General features: G+C 64.5%; 1 protein-coding gene across 1 annotated transcript in view; it reads left to right on the top strand.

Moving 5' to 3' along the window:
* Positions 1-807: 807 nt before the first annotated feature.
* SEMA6B (semaphorin 6B) overlaps positions 808-20,098 on the top strand; it is a 31,897-nt gene continuing 12,606 nt past the window's right edge. Inside the window, exons 1-3 of the mRNA XM_032711952.1 lie at positions 808-889; positions 18,217-18,361; positions 19,733-19,862. Of these exons, the coding sequence (XP_032567843.1) occupies positions 18,241-18,361; positions 19,733-19,862 (251 nt within the window). The 5' untranslated portion in view covers positions 808-889; positions 18,217-18,240. The remainder of the gene's footprint in view (positions 890-18,216; positions 18,362-19,732; positions 19,863-20,098) is intronic.

The following is a 20,098-nucleotide window of genomic DNA, read 5'->3' as shown; positions in this document are numbered from 1 at the left end:
TGGGGACAGGGACGTGTTCGGAAGCAAAAGAGAAGAACTGCTTTGCTGTGGGGTGCGAGGCTGTGGCGGGGCGGGGGGTGAGGTGCCAGCCCCTCACCGTGCCAGGAAAGGGGGCAAACTGAGGCAGGGGGTGGAGGGGGTCGGTCTAAGCCCCTCTCCGTGCCAGGCATGGGGGAAACCGAGCCAGAGGATTCGGGGGATTCGGTGCCAGCCCATCCCGGTGCCTGGGATTGGGGAAATTGAGGCGGGGGGGGGGGGGCTCGGTCTGAACCCCCCTTCGTCCCAAGGACGGGGGGAAACCGGGGAAGATGGGGGGGATCAGCCCCAGTCCCTCCCAGTACCCGGGGTGTGTGAGGGGGTCAATCCCAGCCCCTCCCGGTGCTCGGGATGGGGGGAACCGATCCAGGGGACGAGGGGGGTCGGTTCGCCCCCCTCCGGGTGCCCGGGAACGCGGAGGGGGGGGCGATGTCCCCGTGTAGGGGGGGGCCGAGGCAGGCGGGGCCGGCTCCCCCCGCCCGCTCCCCCCTCCCCGCCGGGGGCGGGGGGCCCGGGACCGGGCCGGGCCGTGCCGCCTCCCCGGGGCGGGGGCAGGGCGGGGGGCGCAGCCGCTCCGGGAGCGCCGGCGGCGGCGGCGGCTCCTCCATCGCCGCTGCTGCCGGAGCGGCCCCGGTGCCGCCGCAGCCACCGGGCGGGCCCGGACCCCGGCCCCCCCCCTCCAACCCCTCTACCCCCCGCCCCGGCCCCCCCCGCGGCCCCGCCCCGCCCGGCCCCGGTACCGGCGCTCCCGCCGCGGCGGAGCGGAGCCGAGCGGGGCCGGGCCGAGCCGCTGCCGGTGGGCGCAGGTGCGCGGTGCCCCGAGCCCCCCCCGGACACCCCCCGGGACGGCGAGGTAAGAGCGCGACCGGTGCCCCCCCCCCCTCGCCCCTCGCCCCCCCGGCCGCCCCCCTCCCTCCCGGTGCGGTCCCGTCCCGGTTTATCCCTTCCCTCCTTCTCCATCCGTTGCCCCCTCCCGGGGACGGGGGGGATGGGAGGAAAAGGGGGTGCCCCCCCCCCCACCCCCAGCCCTCCCCCCTCCCGCCGCCGCCGCTGCTGCATTGGGAAGCAGCGCTTTTGTTAGCGGAGCGGGCGGAACCTTGAAGGGTCACGGGCTGGAGGGGCCCCCCCGCACCCCCGCAGCCCGCACCCCTCTGCCCCCTCCCCTCTCTGTACCCTGTACCCCCCTTCACCGCGCCCCCCCCCCTCCTCCCCCAGCACCTCCATCCCGCATCCCCATCCCCACCCCGGCACTCCTGGGGGTCCCACCCGCACCCCTATTCTCCCCCCCCCAGCCCCCTCCCGCACCCTCTGCATCTCCAGCCCGCACCCCCGGCCCACCCCGGCACCCCGGAGACCCTCCCCGCACCCCCATCCCGCACCCTCGTGCCCCACCCCCAGCACCCCGATTCCCTCCCACCATTCCGGTGTGTCCCCCCCCCCCCCGAGCACCCTGATGTGAGTCCCCCCCCAGCACCCTGGTCCTCCCCAGCATCCCCATCCCGCACCCCCAGCACCCCGATCCCGCTCCCCTCTCCCCAGCCCAGCACCCCGACAGCCCCCCCCCGCACCCTTGAGCCCCCCCAGCACCCCAGTCCCGCACCCGGCCCCCTCCATCTCCCCCCCCAGCACCCAATCCCACCCCCCATCCCCTCCCACGCCCCCATCCCACCCATCAGCACCCCGGGCCGGCACCCCGAGACCTTTCCCCAGCCCCGGGACACGGAGATGGGCGCGGGGGGCTCAGCACCCCCCCCGCGAGCTGGGAGGATGGGGATGAGGATGAGGATGGGGGGGCTGTCCCTGCTTCGTCGGGCTCCGTTTTGCCTCCGCCGCTTCTTCGGGAAGCAGCCGGGGCTTGTTGTTTTTTGGGGGGGTGAAAATAGGGGGGTCTGGTGTGTGCCCCCCACCTCGTGCAGCTTCTGCTGGTCTGGGGGGTGCAGAGACTGAAAGGGGGGGTCCGGCCAGTGCACCCTCCAGGAGGGCAGAAGGGAACAGCGAGGGCTCAGCCGGGGGGGTGTTGGTGGTTGTGCCCCCCCCCCCCAAATAATCCCGCAGGGCTGGTGGGGGGCAGAGCACCCACAAATTCGGGGGGTGCCCGGCTCTGCCTCGGGGCTGTAACTTGGTGAGGACAAGGGATGAGGGGGGGGCACCTGGCAGAAGTGGGGCACCCCCCGTGCATGAGGGGGGCTGACACCCCCCGGCGTCAGGGCAGGGCTGGGGGGGCCCACCCCCCCTTTTGGGGCTCGGCACCGTTGCACCGTCGGCAGTTTTGGTGGAGGGGGAACCCTAAAATAACATGGGGGGGTGTTTTGTTGAGCCTGACCCGAATCCTCCCCTGTCCCCCTCACTGTGGGGTGCCCAGGGCACCCCCAGACCCCAACATGCCCCCCCCGGCCCCCCAGGCCTGACCTCCCTCATCCCACATCACCCAGAGCAGTCGGGGTGCTGGGGCCACCCCAAACCCCCACCGACCCCTCCGGACCCCCCACCATGGGGTGGAAGGGATTGGGGAGCCCGGGCCATGTGCAGGGGGCTTTGGGGGGGCCCAGCACCCCCCAGAAGAGCGGGGTGGGGGGGCTGCCCACGGGGCTGTGCCATTTGCACGGGGTGACCTTGGGTGAGCGCCGCTCCCGCCCTGCCTCAGTTTCCCTCTGCCAAAGGAGGTCGTGAGCTGTGAGGGGGGGGGTGCAGAGGGGGCCCCCAACCCATCCACCCCCCCTGGGGTGTCGGGAGGGGGGGCAGACACCTGACACAGTGACATCCCCTCGGGGACACCAACCTCTGCTTGTCCCTGGCGCCCGGGGGAGGTGGGGGGTGATGGTGGCACGGGTGGCACCTCTGTGCTCCCCCTGGGCACCCCCATCCTGCTCTCTCGGGGTCCAGCAGGGCCAGATCCTGCTCTGGGGGTGTGCTGGGAGTGGGGGGCAGGGGATGGCTCAGCCCTCTGTCCCACAGAGGTGACGGTGGGGATGGAGTGTGTTGTCTTGGGGGGGGGCCCTCTTTGTGCCCCCCAGCAGTTTGACCCACAAAGTGACTCCGGGGGCAGCTCCGTCCGGTGCAGGATCCGTGCCCCGGTGCCACATCCCCGGCAGCGCCGTGTGTCCCCCCCTGTCACCCACCCACGGGTGGTGAGAGTGTCCCCTCCGGGTGCTGGGGTCACATCCCAGTGGGTGCCGGGGTGCTGAGCGCAGGCAGAGGCTCCAGAGACCCCCTTTTGCAGCGTCCCCGGGGTGACACGGGAATTGGGTCACCGCTGTCACCGGGGCACGTGGCTGCAGTGGGGAGGTTTTGTGCGTGGGGGGGGCTGGAGGTGCTCCTGGGGGGGGTTGGATTCGGCTCTGAGGACGCTGAGGGGCAGCTCAGCCCCCCAAGAGCGGCACCGACGGTGTTCCAGCTGCTCATCCCCCCCCTCCCAGGAGCCCCCCCAGACGTGTTTGCTGCCATTCCCATAAACAAAGGGAGATCACCCAATTCGGCCCCGCTGACCTCCCACACGCGTGTCCATGCGTGTGCTCACGTGTGGCTGTGCTGCTCCCACAGCAGAGCTGCCCCCATGGGGGGGGTTAGGGCTGCAGGGACCCCCTGTGCTCCCCCCCAAACCAGGCTCCTGGTGCTTTTACATCCCTCCAAACCCTGCCAGGAGCCGCAAGTCACGGGGCAGGATGGTGATGCCGGGTGTCACCGTCCCCTTGGCCCCGCTCACATGTGATGGTTTGGCTCCCAGTTAAACCAGTAGCTCTGTTCCCAGTAGCTCTTCCACACCGGTGCCGGAGGCTCAGCCCGGCCACGAGGCCCGTGCCGGTGCTGGAGCTCTGGATGCAGATCCCTGCTGCAGTGCCGGATGCGGTTTGTATCCTTAGACAAGCTGGAATATTTTTAATTAAACCTGCCAGTTTGGATACGATTTAATTTTTCAGTGGGCTGAGCCGCGCCGGGCCCTCAGAGCATCTCCCGCTCCGGAGCCGGATCCCAGATCCCTCTCAGGGCAGGTTGTGCCACCAGGGCCTGGACACAGCGTTATCCAGGGTGGCTTTTCCATGCTGGCACCTCCTGCTGTGCCAGGCGAGCGGGGTGGCGAGTCCCGGGCGGGATGGTTTCCCGGTGGTGGTGCCGGTGTGGTGGCATCCGATGTGTTTCGGCAACAAAAAACAATAGTAAAGAAAACCAGGAGCAGTCCCAGCTCCTCCTGGGAGCTGTGCCTGTGGAGCCTGTTTGCACCCAGCATCGCTGGATCACCACCAGGATCTCGGGTGCTGCATCCCAGGAAGATCCGTGGTCTCTCCTTCCCATCCCCAGGATGGTGCTGGAGGGACCCAAAAGGACGGTTTTGTATCCTGGCAGTGCCCAGTCCCACGGAAAAAGGGGACACGATGGCTTTGGGGTGTCCCCAGCTCATCCCCAGGGACCTCCAGGCTTCGGTGGCATCCCCCAAAAAGCGTGGTGGGGGTTTGGACTCCCCGAGTGAAGCAGGAGGGAGAGGAAGAGCGGTGGGCTGGCACCGAGGGGATCCCGGCGGGGCTGCCGTGTGCTAACGGGATTTTACTCCCTATTTAATTACAATTTTGTCAAATTAAAAAAAAAAAAAGGAGGAAGAAGGGGGGCAGATAAAGAGATCCCTCTTGTCTCTTTGTGCCGGTTCCCGGCAGCCGGTTAATTGAACAGCGGCTGGCGAAGCCTCCGCTCCCGGGAGACCCCAGCGCTGGGCTCTGGCGTCACACCTGGCTCCCAGTTCCTCCCAGTCCGGCCCAGTTCGCCCGCTGGCTGGCGGCGCGGCCGTGGCAGTGTCGTGCCGATGCGCCGTGGCTAATCCTCACTCTTCCCCGTGTAATCCCGCCCGCCGGGATAATCCCATCAATCCCATCAAACCCGGCAGCGCCGCGGCCGAGCTCCAGCGCCGGGTTTGGCGCCGGGTGGATCGGGGAGGGGGGGGACACGCGGTGGCCTCGGGGGGCGGCGGCTGCGGGAACATCCCCGGGGGGATGCGGGGGGCTCCCTGGGGGGGTCTCGGGTGGGGAAGTTGAGGCGCGGGGCAGGGGACCGGGACGGGGGGTGACAGATGTGCCGGTGCTGGGAACAGCGCCGGGGGGACGGGGGAGGGCGCGATGGGGCGAGGCGGCGGCGGCAGCGCCCGCGGGTCACCCGGAGAGAGCGGAGCCGGCCCCGCGTCCCCCCGGAACATCGCCGGCCTTTCACCCGCCATCTCCCGCCGGGAATGCTGAGGGAAAGCGCCGGGAAATCGGGAAGTGCTGCGGTTATGGCTGGGGAGGGGGGAGCTGGTGCCAGCCCGGGGGGAGATGGTGTCAGCCCGGGGGGCACAGCCCTGTGTTCCAGGACACCCCTCACACGTGTGACACATCATGCACACACACACACACATGTGATACCCCATGGACACACCTGCACATGTGTGATACCCCATGGACACACCTGGACACACTACACACGTGTGATACCCCATGGACACACCTGCACACGTATGATACTCCATGAACACACCTGTACATGTGTGATGGCCCATGGACACACTTGCACACATGTGGTGGCCCATGGACACACCTGGACATGTATGATACCTCACGGGCACACCTGCACACGTGTGATGGCCCATGAACACACTTGGACATGTGTGGTGGCCCATGGACACACCTGCACACATGCGATACCCCATGGACACCCTTGTACACGTGTGATATCCCATGCACACACCTACACACGTGTGATGGCCCATGAAGACACCTGCACATGTGTGATGGTCCATGGACACACCTGCACATGCGTGTGATACCCTGTTCACAGGTACCTGCACACACGTGTGATGCCCCATGCACAGACACCCGCCCACAGGTGACACTGGACGCACACACACACGTGTGACACACGGTGCACACCCTGACACTGCACACGTGTACCATGTGATGCACACACACTGGCACACGCGTGACAGATGGGACACGTGCCAGCACTGCACACACGTGTGCCAAGGGGTGCACATGCCAACACACGCACGCCCACACACGTGGTGCACACACCTGCACGCAGGTGCCACCCAGTGCCCACGTGCTGGTCCCACACTGCTGCACACGTGTGTCAGCTGGAGCTTGTGCCAACACTGAACACACACGGGACAGCTGGTACACACATGTGACACCTGCACACGCACACGTGACACCTGCACACACACACATGTGACACCTGCACATACACACACACAGGACACATGGTACACACACACTGACACGCATGTGACACCTACATGGACACACGTTACACAGAGTGCACACACGTGTGACACCTCTGTATGCACTGACATCTGCACACACACATGTGACACCTGCACACACACACACACACGGGACACATGGTGCACACACACGACACCTGCACACACACACACGACACATGGCACACACACACGTGACACCTGCACACACACATGCACACACAGAGGACACATGGTCCACACATGTGTGACACCTGCACACACACTTGTGACACCTGTACACATACATGTGACACCTGTACACACACGTGTGATCTGCACACACACACGTGACACCTGCACACAGATGTGACCTGCACATACAGACATGTAACACCTGCACACACACACATGTAGCACCTGCACACACGTGTGTGACCTGCACATACACACATGTGACACCTGCACACACACGCACAGCACATGGCAGAGACACATGTGACACTTACACACACATGGGACACCTGTGTACACACTGACACTTGCACACGCACACACACGGCACATGGCACACACACATGTGACACCTGCACACACACACACACGTGTGACACCTGAACAGACACACCTGTCACATGGTGCACATGCGTGTGACACCTGCACGCACATGCATGACCTGCACACGCACGTGTAACACCTGCACACACATATGACACCTTCACACATGTGTGTGACCTGCACACACAGATGTGTGACACCTGCACACACACACATGACACCTGCACACACGTGTGTGACCTGCACATACACACACGTGACACCTGCACACACACATGACACCTTCACACATGTGTGTGACCTGCACACACACACAGGACACCTGCACACACACAACACCTTCACACACGTGTGTGATGTGCACATACACACACGTGACACCTGCACACCCATGTGTGACACCTGCACACACACATACAGGACACATAGTGCACACACATGACACCTGCACACACATGTGTGACACCTGCACACACACATAGAGGACACGTGGTGCACTCATGTGACACCTGCCCACACACACATGGCATATGGCAGACACACGTATGCCTGCACACACACATGTGGCACCTGCACACACACATGTGGCACCTGCACACACACACATGACACATGGTACACACACCCCCACACACGTGTCACACCCCATGCACACCCCCCCCACGCACAACTGTGCCCACCTGGCACACGTGGAAGGGTCACCGCGGGGACGGGGACGGGGACGGGGTCACCGTCCTGCCCTGAGGGCTTGGGCTGAGAGCCCGCGGTGCTGGCGACGGTGGTGGCAGTGGGGTGACAGTGACAGTGGCAGTGGGGTGACAGTGGCAGTGGCGGTGGCAGTGGTGGTGTCGCGGTGAGGTGACAGTGGCGCTGGCAGTGGGGTGACAGCGGTGGTGGCAGTGGCGGTGGCAGTGAGGTGGCAGTGAGGTGGCAGTGGGTGACAGCGGCGGTGGCAGTGAGGTGGCAGTGTCGCTGGCAGCAGCGGTGGCAGCGAGGTGACAGCGGCGGTGGCCGCGGTGTCGCGGAGGTGGCCGGGCCGCGCCGGGAGCTGCTCCGGGGGCGGTTGGACCGCTCGGACCTTCCGGCGGCCGCGCGGAGGCGGCGCTGGGCGAGCACCGGGAACAACCGGGAACAATGGCCCGGGAACAATGGCCCTTTGTTCCGCGCCGCCGCCGGCCCCGGCCCTGCCGGCATCCCACCCTCCATCCCATCCCACATCCCACCCTGCATCCTGCATCCCACCCTGCATCCCATCCCACATCCCACCCTGCATCCTGCATCCCACCCTCCATCCCTGCCGGCATCCCACCCCCCATACCACCCAGCATCCCATCCCACCCTGTATCTCATCCTGCATCCCACATCCCACGCTGCATCCCACCCTGCATCCCATCCTGCACCCCATATCCCATATCCCCTGTCCTATCCTGCGTCCCTACCTTCTTCCCATATCCCACCACACACCCCATATCCCATATCCCATATCCCATCCTGCATCCCTGCCTTCTTCCCATATCCCACTGTGCATCACATCCCACATCCTGGCCTGCATCCCACACCCCATCCCATATCCCAGCCTGCATCCCATGGCACAACCCACCCAGGACGCCACTCTGCATCCCATCCTATAGCCCTCATCCCATTCTTCATCCCATCCCACATCCCACCCTGCATCCCACATCCCAGCCTGTATCCTACACCCTACCCTGCATCCCACCCTGCATCCCATAGCCCACCCTGCATCCCATATCCCATCCTTCACCCCATATCCCAGCCTGTATCCTGCATCCCACCCTGCATCTCATATCCCATCCTTCATCCCGTATCCCAGCCTGCATCTCGTATCCTGTCCTGCATCCCATATCCCACCCTGCATCCCATCCTGCATCCTATATCCCATCCTGCATCCTATATCCCATCTTGCATCCCGTATCCCATCCTGCATTCCGTATCCCATCCTTCATCCCACATCCCAGCCTGTATCCTGCACCCTACCCTGCATCCCACCCTGCATCCCGTATCCCATCCTGCATCCCATATCCCATCCTGTATCCCATATCCCATCCTGCATCCCATATCCCATCCTGTATCCCATATCCCATCCTGCATCCCATATCCCATCCTGTATCCCATATCGCATCCTTCATCCCATATCCCAGCCTGTATCCTGCACCCTACCCTGCATCCCACCCTGCATCCCGTATCCCATCCTGCATCCCATATCCCATCCTGCATCCCGTATCCCATCCTTCATCCCATATCCCAGCCTGTATCCTGCACCCTACCCTGCATCCTGTATCCCATCCTGCATCCCATATCCCATCTCATATCCCATCCTGTATCCCGTATCCCATCCTGCATCCCATATCCCATCCTGTATCCCATATCCCATCCTCCATCCCGCATCCCATCCTCCACCCCGTATCCCATCCTCCATCCCGCATCCCAGCCCACATCCCACTCCTCCATCCCACATCACATCCCACCCCCCCTACTCCATCTGCATCCCAACTCACATCCTTCATCCCACTCCTCATCCCACATCCCACACTCCACCCCGTCCCTCCCCCACATTCCCAGATCCGTGCCAGGGCCTGGTGGCTCTCAGAGGTGACAGGGGGGTGGTGTCACCCCCCTCAGCTCCCGCCTGTCCCCAGCCATCCCAGGGGACACTGCCAGACCAGGAAGCAGGATGGAGGAGGAGGAGGATGAGGAGATCACAGTGCTCATGTGCTACCACCCACCCCTTGTCACCAGAAGCCACTTGTCCCCTTGTCACCCTCTGGGGACACCGGTGGTGGCAGGAGCAGCTTTGCTGGGGGTGGCCCTGACTCCTGTCCCCGCCGGTGTCCCTGTCCCCTGGTGTTCCCAGGAAATGGGTGGCTCCACGTGGGAAAGTGCCACCTCCAGGGTGTGCCCATCACCTCGGGGACACGCTGGGGACAGTGACACTGGGGTGACCCTGCGGTGACACTGCAGTGACCAGGGGGCTGCCACCCCCAGCCCTCTCTGCCCCACTGGACCCGGTGGATATTTAATCCTATTTAACCCCAAATCAGCGCTTGGAAGTGTCAGGATCCCAATGGGAAGTGCCGGATCCGGGCTTGGAATGAGGAACAGCCCCATTTTCCCGACCAGAGCGTCACAGCCAACACAGGGAGGGGGGACCTGAATGTCAACAAACCCCCAAAACCACCAACCAAACTTTCCCAAGCCTTAAAAAATGCTCTGGCTGCAGGACTGACCCTCATTCCCAGCCTCCCGGAGCCTCCTCCGGCTCTGGGATCCATGGGTTGTTATTGTAGGGTTGCTTTCTGAGGATTGGGGTTGGTTTTGGGGTGGGTTTGGGGCGTTTGTGGGCGGTGTGGGTGTGTAGGGCATCCTCCCATCCCGGTAATGACCTGGGATGTAATTGTAGGGTTTCCTCCTGGAGCTGGGTGTGAACACACCGGGCTGTTATTGTAGGGTCTCTCATGGGATTGAACCAGGAGCTGTTTGTCCCTCTGCCTGCTCAGGGACAGGGCACCCTGGGGACAGGGATCCACATGGAATGGGACACCCTGGGGAAGGGGTTCCTTGAGGGTGGGACACCCTGGGGACATGGGATCCATGGGGAAGGGGACAGGGATCCGTGGGGATGAGGATCCCTGGGGACATGGACCCCACAGGGATTGGACACCCTGGGGAAGGGGCTCCTTGAGGGTGGGACACCCTGGGGATGTGGGATCCGTGAGGACAGAGCTCCGTGGGGATGGGAGCACCCTGGGGACAGGGGACCCGTGGGGACAAGGATCCTTGGAAATGGGGATCCCTGGGGAAGAGGCTTCTCCAGGGTGGGGAACTTGGGGAACTTGGGCTCCATGGGGATGGGAAGAGGGGGGGTCATCAGGATGAGGCTCCCAGAACTGGGATCTCTGGGGACATGGGGTCCGTGGGGACAGGGATCCCCGGGGAAGGGGCTCCTTTGGGGTGGGACACCCTGGGCACACGAACTCCATAAGGATGAGGGCACTGTGGTGACAGGAATCCCTGGTGATGAGGATCCCTGGGAACTGGGCACCCCAGGATGTGATCCTGGGACCGGCAGGGCTGGGGGGGTGATTCCTGGGGCAGTGTCCAGGTTTGGGGCAGGAACAGGGGATTTCCTCTTCCCACGCCCGAGGGAAACTGAGGCACGTTTCACCAGAGCTGGTGACTCGGAGCAGCAGGACCTGTGGGACCTGTCCAGGGCCACGTGGGTGCCAAAACTGGGTGACAGGGTGAGCTGGAGGGCACCCCACGAGGGCACAGAGCCCCTGGGGTGGCACAGGACAGCGGGCAGGACGAGGGGGGTGAGTGCCTTTGGGGACAAGGGGACACGTGTGGCTTTGGGGGACGAGGGGCAGGGAGGACGTGGCCCTTTGGGGACAAGGGGGGGGTGACAGTCTTCGAAGGGGCAGGAGAGACGTGGGGGGATGTGTGTCTGTAGGGACAAGTAGCTTGGGGGGACAAGCAGGACAGGAGGGTCCTGTCCTGGAGAACTGGGGGGGACAAGGGGACACGGTGAATTGGGGAAGACAGGGGCCAAGGGCTGTGAACTGGGGGGGACAGGGGACAAGGCTGTGAATTTTGGGGAACAGGGCAGCCACGTGTTTGGGGACAGGAGACAAGGGCTGTGAGTTTGGGGGGGACAGGGCTGTGAGTTTAGGGGGACAGGGGACAGGGTCGTGAACTGGGGGGGACAGGAAAGCCATGTATTTGGGGACAGGGGACAAGGGCTGTGAATTTAGGGGGGAACAGGGGACAAGGGCTTTTGAACTGGGGGGGACAGAGCTGTGAATTTAGGGGGGGACAGGGCTGTGAATTTTGGGGTGGACAGGGCAGCCACGTGTTTGGGGACAGGGGACAAGGGCTGTGAATTTTGGGGGGGACAGGTCAGCCACGTGTTTGGGGACAGAGGGTGAGGACTGTGAACTGGGGGGACACAGCACCCCGCCTGCCACCCCCGCCGTCGTCCCTCCGTCCCCCGTCCCCCGGGGATTTATTTTGGCGTGACGCGTGACGCCTCCTCGCTAGGAAACCGTCCTTAATATGCAGATGAGCATGTATTTAATATGCAAATCACCATGCGGCTCTGGCCGGCCACCAGCACCGCCGGCGTGCTGGAAGGGACGCGCCGGGGGCACCCACGGGTGTCACCCCGAGGGGGGGGACACCCAGCAGCCGGGGTCACCCCTGGGCGCAAAGCCACCCAAAGTGACCGCGGGGTCCCCCCCATCCCCGGGACCCGCGTCGGGGGGCTCGGACCCCCTTTGGGATGTCCCGAGGGGGGGGTCGGACGCCGCGGTGCCCACGCGGGGGGCGGTGGGCGATGGGGAGGGGACAGGGACGAGGGACAGGGGACAGGGACGGGGGCTATAAACGGCAGCTGTAAGCGGAGCCGGTAACCGGAGCGGGAGGCCCGGGGGGACATTTGAGCCGCCGGCGGGGCCGTGGAAGCGCCAAGGTAAACGGTGGGTGCTCTGTGTGTGTGTGTCCCCCGCCGCCGCCTCGCTGGTGGCCCTGTCACCCGCATGGGGACCCCACCCTAACCCTAACCCCACCCTCCCCATCCTCTTGGCACCTCCGCAGCTCTGGGGGTGCTGCCTGTGCCCCCACACGCACACCCGGGAGGTGCTGCTTGGAAAGTGGAGGAGGAGGGGGGGGCACGTGGCAGGGGACGGGGACAGGGACAGGGACAAGGCCAGCGCGGTGCCAGGTGGCCGGGGTGACATTTGCTCCGTCCGCGCCGCGGGACAGCTGCTTCCTGGCTCTGCCATCTGAACCGGCCCCCGAACGGAAACCCGGGGGGGCACCGAACCCCCCCCAGCCCCGGCGGCGGCAGCTGGGCCTTGGGGGGGGGGTCCCCACGGCAGTTTTTTTTTGGGGGGGAGTCCCCACTGTAGTTTTTGGGGAGGATCTCCACTGCAGTTTTGGGGTGGTGACCCCCAAATTACCCCTCCCATGGCAATGGGAAGTGACCCCACCGAGCAAGGGGTACCTTGGGGAGCGGGTGCCACATTTTGGGGGGGCCGAAAGGGGGGGAGGACCTCATTAGCATATCTAATTGCCGGTGGCTCATTGGCACCGGGGGCTTTCTGGAGGAAATTACTCCCCCCAAAATTCCAGCATCGGACAAATAGAACGGGAAGGGATTTGGATACTGAGGGTGCTCCCTAAAAAAAGTTGCATTTTAAGGGATTTTAAGACAAAACTCCCACAACCTCGCCGCTTCCTTATGTCCGCCCCATTCCACAGCGTGTCCCTCTTCCCAGTATCCTCAGCCCAGTGTCCCCTCCCCATTCCCCGGCGTGTGTCCCCCTTCCCAGTATCCCCCTTCCCAGTGTTCCCCCCAATCCCCGACGTGTGTCCTCCTTCCCAGTATCCCCCTTCCCAGCGTCCCCCATTCCCCAGCGTGTCCCTCTTCCCAGTATCCCCCTTCCCAGTGTCCCCCATTCCCCAGCGTGTCCCTCTTCCCAGTATCCCCCTTTCCCATTATCCCCCCCATTCCCCAGCGTGTCCCTCTTCCCAGTATCCCCCTTCCCAGTGTCCCCCATTCCCCAGCGTGTCCCTCTTCCCAGTATCCCCCTTTCCCATTATCCCCCCCATTCCCCAGCGTGTTCCTCTTCCCAGTATCCCCCTTCCCAGTGTCCCCCCCATTTTCCCGTGTGTTCCCCCCCTTTCCCGATGCACCCTCCCTCTTTCCCTCTGGATTTATGAGGATGGGGGAGCCCCGGGGAGGGTGAGGGGACACCGCTGTCCCTCTGTGTCCCCACCGTGGGTCGGGGGGGTCTCACCGGGTGGGTTCGCGCCCGCAGTTTCCGTGGGGACGCCGCGGTGCCGCTCGGGGGGTCCCGCGGGTGCCCCCCCCAGGTCCCCGGCTGCGGTGACAGCTGCCGGGGGGTGGCGAGGGGGGGGGGTGGCGGTGGCTCCGGTTACGGTGACATCAGCCCTACCTTCCCACCTGGCGCGGGCGGGGGGCGCAGACCCCCCTCCCCTGGGGGTCGCGGAGGGGGGGTGGGTGTGGGGTGACGTGACAGCTGAACCGGAGCCCCCAGCGCCGTCGGGGCGTCCCGGAGCCGGGGGGGGACCCACCCCTGGAGGGGGGAGACCCACCCCCAGCTATGGGAGCTGGGCACCCGGGACCCCCCCTGCGAGCCGAGGGGACAGCGGTGGCCGTGCCGTAGGGGCAGCGGAGGCGGCCGGAGGAGCTCAGGTGGGCACAGAGGGGGTGAGGGGAGGGGGGTGGGAGAGAGGCCACAGGGGAGGGAAAGGGAGCAACGTGATCCCCCTCCCATCAGACAGACCCCCCCTCTGTGGGGTCAGAGAGTTGCAGCATGGGGGGGGGTAGGAACTGGGGGGCTGCTCCCCCTTCCTACCCCGTCACCCTCGTGCTGGGGGTCGCGGAGACGCTGGGGAAGGGTGGGACAGGTCGAGCAGCCCCCCCGAGTCCCCCCCGCTAAGGTTTGTGTGGCCGAGCGTGCTGTGGGATGGAGGGACAGGCACGGAGCGGGGACAAGGACAGGGGACGCTCCCAAGGCTGTTCAGCTACTCGATATCCAGGCTGGAGACCCCCCCCTCCATCCCCACACATCCCCCCGTCCCCTCCCGCCGCCTCAGCGTCCCCACAGCCGCTCTGGGGACACGCACGGTGTGACCGTCCCCTCTCCTCCGCCAGCGCCGTGAATGGCTCCTTGTTTGTCACCCCCCTCCCCGTTTGTCACCCCCCCCCTCCTTGCTGGCCGCCCCCCTCCCCGCCGTGTCCCGCTCCTCCCCGCGCCCCCCTCTTCCCGCTGCCTTTTCTTTTCCCGCACAATCGCGGGCATTTATGGCGCCGGAGGCTCCGGTTCCCCTGTGCCCGCTCGCTGTCACCGCGCGGGCCGGGGGACGGTGACACCGGACCCCCCGATCGGGGTTAGGGGCGCCCGAGGCAGCGGCGCGACCCCCGCCCTGCCCCCTCCCCAGATCCCACCCGAATTCCCGGGTGACCGACGGGCACTGCCTTTCCCTCGGGTGGCTTTTTTGGGGTCCCCCCTTCCCTCCCCCCTCCGGCGCTTGGGGACGTTACATTTGGTGGCTTTCGGGCGCTGCCGCGTGACGGGGGTGACAAACGACTCGTTTCCTGCTTCCTGGGGACGCCGCGGGGGCAAAGTTGGATGTCCCCTGTGGCTGTGACATCCTGGGGACAGGGCCGGGTGTCCCAGGGGCTGTGACACCCCGGAGATGGGGTCAGTTGTCCCCAGGGGCTGTGACACCGTGGGGACGGGGTTGGTGTCCCTGCAGCTGTGACACTTGTGGGGACAGGGTTGGATGTCCCTGAGATTGTGGGGACAGGGTTTGGGGTTCCTGTGGCTGTGGCACCCTGGGGATGGGATCAGTTGTCCCCAGGGGCTGTGACACCCTGGGGATGGGATCAGTTGTCCCCAGGGATTGTGACAATGATGTGGGGATGGGATCAGTTGTCCCCGAGGACTGTGGCAATGTGGGGATGGGATCAGTCTGTGACACCCTGGGGATGGGATCAGTTGTCCCCAAGGGCTGTGACAATGTTGGGTTGGGATCAGTTGTCCCCGAGGGTTGTGACAATGTGGGGATGGGATCAGTTGTCCCCAGGGATTGTGACAATGTGGGGATGGGATCAGTCTGTGACAATGTAGGAATGGGATCAGTTGTCCCCAGGGATTGTGACAATGTAGGGATGGGACCAATTGTCCCCAAGGGCTGTGACACCCTAGGGATGGGACCAATTGTCCCCAAGGGTTGTGCAATGTAGGAATGGGATCGGTTGTCCCCAGGGGCTGTGACACAGCAGGGGTGGCATCTGATGTCCCCAGGGACTGTGGCACCTCAGAGGGCACCTGGAGGGGGGCAGTGCCAGGTCTTACCTGGGGCTGGTGACACCACAGAGGGGCTGGGGATGAGTGTCCCCACCTCCCAGGCCCCGTGTCCCCCAGCCCCACCCAATGTCACTGTCCCCGGTCCCCGCGGGGGATGTGGCACCGGGAGGGGGGATGCGGCACCGGGAAGGGGGGGATGTGGCACCGGGAGGGGGGATGTGGCACCGGGAAGGGGGGGATGTGGCACCGGGAGGGGGGATGTGGCACCGGGAGGGGGGGATGTGGCACCGGGAGGGCGCCGCTTCGATCGTTCCCGTGCCCGTGGAATTAATGATCAATTAATTCCCTGCCTGGCTTTTAATTACCCAGCCCGGTCCCAGCCCCCGAGGCCGGTGACAGGGTGGAGATGGTGGCCCAGCACGGAGGGGGATGGTGGCACTGGGGCTGACCGGGTGGGGGATGCCGTGGCACGTGGCACTCCGATGTGTCCCTGAGGATTTTCCAGGCCATCCCCGTGGCATTTTGGGTGGGGAAGAGTCTCTCTGGCTTCCTTCTTGTCCCCACGTCCCTGTGTCCCCCTGTCCCTATTGTCCCTGTGTCCCTGTGTCCCCCTGTCTCATGTCCCTGTGTCCCCATGTCCCCGTGTCTCCATATCCTCGTGTCTACATGTCCCTGTGTCCTCATCTTCATGTCCTCATGTCCTCATGTCCCCATGTCCCCATGTCCCCATGTCTCCATGTACTCATGTTCCCATGTCCCTGTGTCCACATGTCCTCATGTTTCCATGTCCACGTGTCCCCACATCCCTGTGTCCCTGTGTCCCCACATCTCCACATCAGCCTGTCCTCGTGTCCCTGTGTCCCCATGTCCTCTTGACTCTATGTCCCCATGTCCCCATATCCTCATGTCCCCCCGTCCCTGTGTCCTCATCCTCATGCCCCGTGTCCCCATAGCTCCACATCAGCCTGTCCTCATGTCCCTGTGTCCCCACATCCTCGTGTCTCCCTGTCCCTCTGTCCTCATCCTCGTGTCCCCATGTCCCTTTGTCCCCAAGTCTTTATGTCCCTGTGTCCCCATATCCCCGTGTCCCCATGTCTCCCAAGTCCCCCTGTCCTCACATTTCTATGTCCCCATGGCTCCATATCTGCCTGTCCTCATGTTCCTGTGTCCCCATATCCCCATATCTCCCTGTCCCTGTGTCCCCATATCCCTGTGTCCTCATTCTCATGTCCCCATGTCCCCATGGTTCCATATCTGCCTGTCCCTGTGTCCCTGTGTCCCCATATCCCCGTGTCCCTGTGTCTTCATCCCCATGTCCCCGTGGCTCCATATCTGCCTGTTCTCATGTCCCCATGTCCCCATGTCCCTGTGTCCCCATATCCCCATGTCCCTGTGTCCTCATCCCCATGTCCCCATGTCCCCAGCCCTGCCATCACACCAGCACTGCCGGTGAGAAGCCACCAGTAAGGCCTCAGTCCAGTCCCAGTGTCCCCAGTGTCCCCAGTGTCCCCAGTCTGGTCCCAGTGTCCCCAGTCCTGTCCCAGTGTCCCCAGTGTCCCCAGTTTTCCCAGTGCCCCAGTGTCCCCAGTCCTGTCCCAGTGTCCCCAGTGTCCCCAGTGTCCCCAATGTCCCAGTGTCCCCAGTCTGGTCCCAGTGTCCCCAGTCCAGTCCCAGTGTCCCCAGTGTCCCAGTGTCCCCAGCGCCCCAGTGTCCCCAGTGTCCCCAGTCTGGTCCCAGTGTCCCCAGTGTCCCCAGTCCTGTCTCAGTGCCCCCAATGTCCCCAGCCCTGTCCCAGTGTCCCCAGTGTCCCCCGTGCCCCACTGTCTCCAGTGTCCCAGTGTCCCCAATGTCCCAGTGTCCCCAGTGTCCCCAGTGCCCCAGTGTCCCAGTGTCCCCAGTGTCCCCAGTGTCCCCAGTGTCCCAGTGTCCCCAGTGTCCCCAATGTCCCAGTGTCCCCAGTGTCCCCAGTCCTGCCTCAGTGTCCCCAGTGTCCCCAGTCCTGTCCCAGTACCCCAGTGTCCCCAGTCTGGTCCCAGTGTCCCCAGTGCCCCCAATGTCCCCAGTGTCCCCAGTGCCTCAGTGTCCCCAGTCCAATCCCATTGTCCCAGTGTCCCCAGTGTCCCCAGTCTGGTCCCAGTGTCCCCAGTCCTGTCCCAGTGTCCCCAGTTTTCCCAGTGCCCCAATGTCCCCAGTCCTGTCCCCAGTGTCCCCAGTGTCCCCAGTGTCCCCAGTGGCCCCAGTGGCCCCAGTCTGATCCCAGTGTCCCCAGTGTCCCCAGTGTCCCCAGTCTGGTCCCAGTGTCCCCAGTCCTGTCCCAGTGTCCCCAGGACGGAGCCGGGCAGGCACCGGGAGGGCTCGGGGGGAGGACCTGGAGGCTGCTTTTCCTGCTTTTCCCGGCGCGTTTGGAATTTCCCCTGGGAAGGGACACGTCCCCCGCGGTCACCCCTCACCCCCCAGCCCCGGGGGTGGGTTTGGGGTCCCGGGGGTGGGTTTGGGGTCCCTGGGGTGGGGGAGGACCCCCGGGATCCGGGTGGGAGCCGCCCCTCCCAGCCCTGCCCGTGCCCGCAGGTCCCACCGGGGGCGGGGGCCACCATGGGGCCACCAGCCCGTGTCCCCCTGCTCCTGGTCCTGCTGCTGCTGCTGGTGGCCGAGAGGACGGCGTGGGCCACCTTCCCCGAGGAGCCCGGGCCCATCTCCGTGGCCCCCCCGGACTGTGAGTGCCCACCCGGGGCAAGGGGGGCACGGGGAGGGGAAGGGGTTTGGGGTGACCTGGGGTGAAGGGAAGAGGGGGAACCCCCTGAGGGGATTTTGGGATGTTTTGGGGTGAAGGCAGGAGGGTGGACACCCATGGGAGGGGGTTTTAGGGTGTTTTGGGGTGAAGGGGCAATCCACAGGAGAGGGTTTAGGGGTGAAGGCAGGAGGGGGACACCTGTGGGAGGGGGTTTGTGGTGCTTTGGGGTGTTTTGGGGTGAAGGGGAAATCCACAAGAGGGGGTTTTGGGGTGAAGGCAGGAGGGGGCAGCCATGGGAGGGAATTTTGGGGTTCTTTGGGGTGCTTTGGGGTGAAAGTAGGAGTGGGTTTTGTGGTGCTTTCTGGTGCTTTGGGGTGAAGGCAGGAAGGGGGACACCTGTGGGAGGGGGTTTTAGGGTGTTTTGGGATGAAGGGGTAAACCATGGGTGGGGGTTTAGGGGTGAAGGCAGGAGGGGGCAGCCATGGGAGGGAATTTTAGGGTGCTTTGGCGTGTTTGGGGTTGAAAGTAGGAGGGGGACACCCATAAGAGGGGGTTTTGGGGTGCTTTTGGGTACTTTGGGGTGCTTCGGGGTGAAGGCAGGAGGGGGGACACCCGTGGGCAGGGCTGGGTTTTGGGGTTCTCTTGGGGGGCACCCATGGAAGGGGTTTTGGGGTTCTTTGGGGTGAAGGCAGGAGGGAGGCACCCATGGCATGGGTTTTTAGGGTGCTTTGGGGTACTTTGGGGTGAAGGCAGGAGGGGGACACCCATGGGAGGGGATTTTGGGGTGCTTTGGGGTGAAGGCAGGAGGGAGGCACCCATGGCATGGGTTTTTAGGGTGCTTTGGGGTACTTTGGGGTGAAGGTAGGAGGGAGGCACCCATGGGAGGGGATTTTGGGGTGTTTTGGGCACCCATCGAAGGTTTTTTGGGGTGGAGGCAGGAGAGAGAGGGCTGGGGTTGGGGGGACTTTCAGGGGGGCACCCTTGGAAGGGATTTTGGGGTGCTTTGGGGTACTTTGGGCTACTTTGGGATGCTTTGGGGTGCTTTGGGGTGCTTTGGGGTGCTTTGGGGTGAAGGCAGGAGAGAGGCACCCATGGGGGGGTTTGGGGGTAAAGGCAGAAGAGGGAGGGCTGGGTTTTGGGGTGCTTTCAGGGCCACCCATGGAAGGAATTTTGGGATACTTTGGGGTGAAGCAGGACGGGAAACCAATGGAGGGCATTTTTGGGGTGAAGGCAGGAGAGGGGTGCCCAGGGACAGGGGTTTTGGGGTGAAGGCGGGAGGGAGGTGCCCCCACGGGTCTCCTGGGCTGTGTGGGGGTGCCCTGGGCCCCGTGTGACCACCCTGTGCCCCCCCAGATGTCAAACACTACCCCGTGTTCGTGGGGCACGGCAGCAGCCGCCCGGGGGGCCCCGAGGGGGGGATCCCCCAACGCCTCAACATCCAGCGCATCCTCAAGGTCAACAGGACCCTCTTCATCGGGGACAGGTGAGAACCAGCCCCCCAAAACCTCCCCTGCATGGAGGGGGGCACCCCCAACCCTCTTGACTGGGGAGGACCCCACTATCTGCCCCAGGGCACCCCAAAATCAGCCACGGGGTGTTTGTGGGGTTCCAGTGGGGCTGCCCTTACCCTGGGGATTGTCAGAGCCCACCCCAGCACCCCAAAACCTCCCCTGCACGGGGGTGGGCACCCCAAACCCTCTTTACTGTGTCCCCTGCCCT

This window comes from Chiroxiphia lanceolata, chromosome 27, assembly GCF_009829145.1.
Source record: "Chiroxiphia lanceolata isolate bChiLan1 chromosome 27, bChiLan1.pri, whole genome shotgun sequence".
In the NCBI taxonomy this organism is placed as follows: Eukaryota; Metazoa; Chordata; class Aves; order Passeriformes; family Pipridae; genus Chiroxiphia; species Chiroxiphia lanceolata.
The sequence above is the reverse complement of the archived record's forward strand: the minus strand, read 5'-3'. Positions and strand labels throughout refer to the sequence as shown.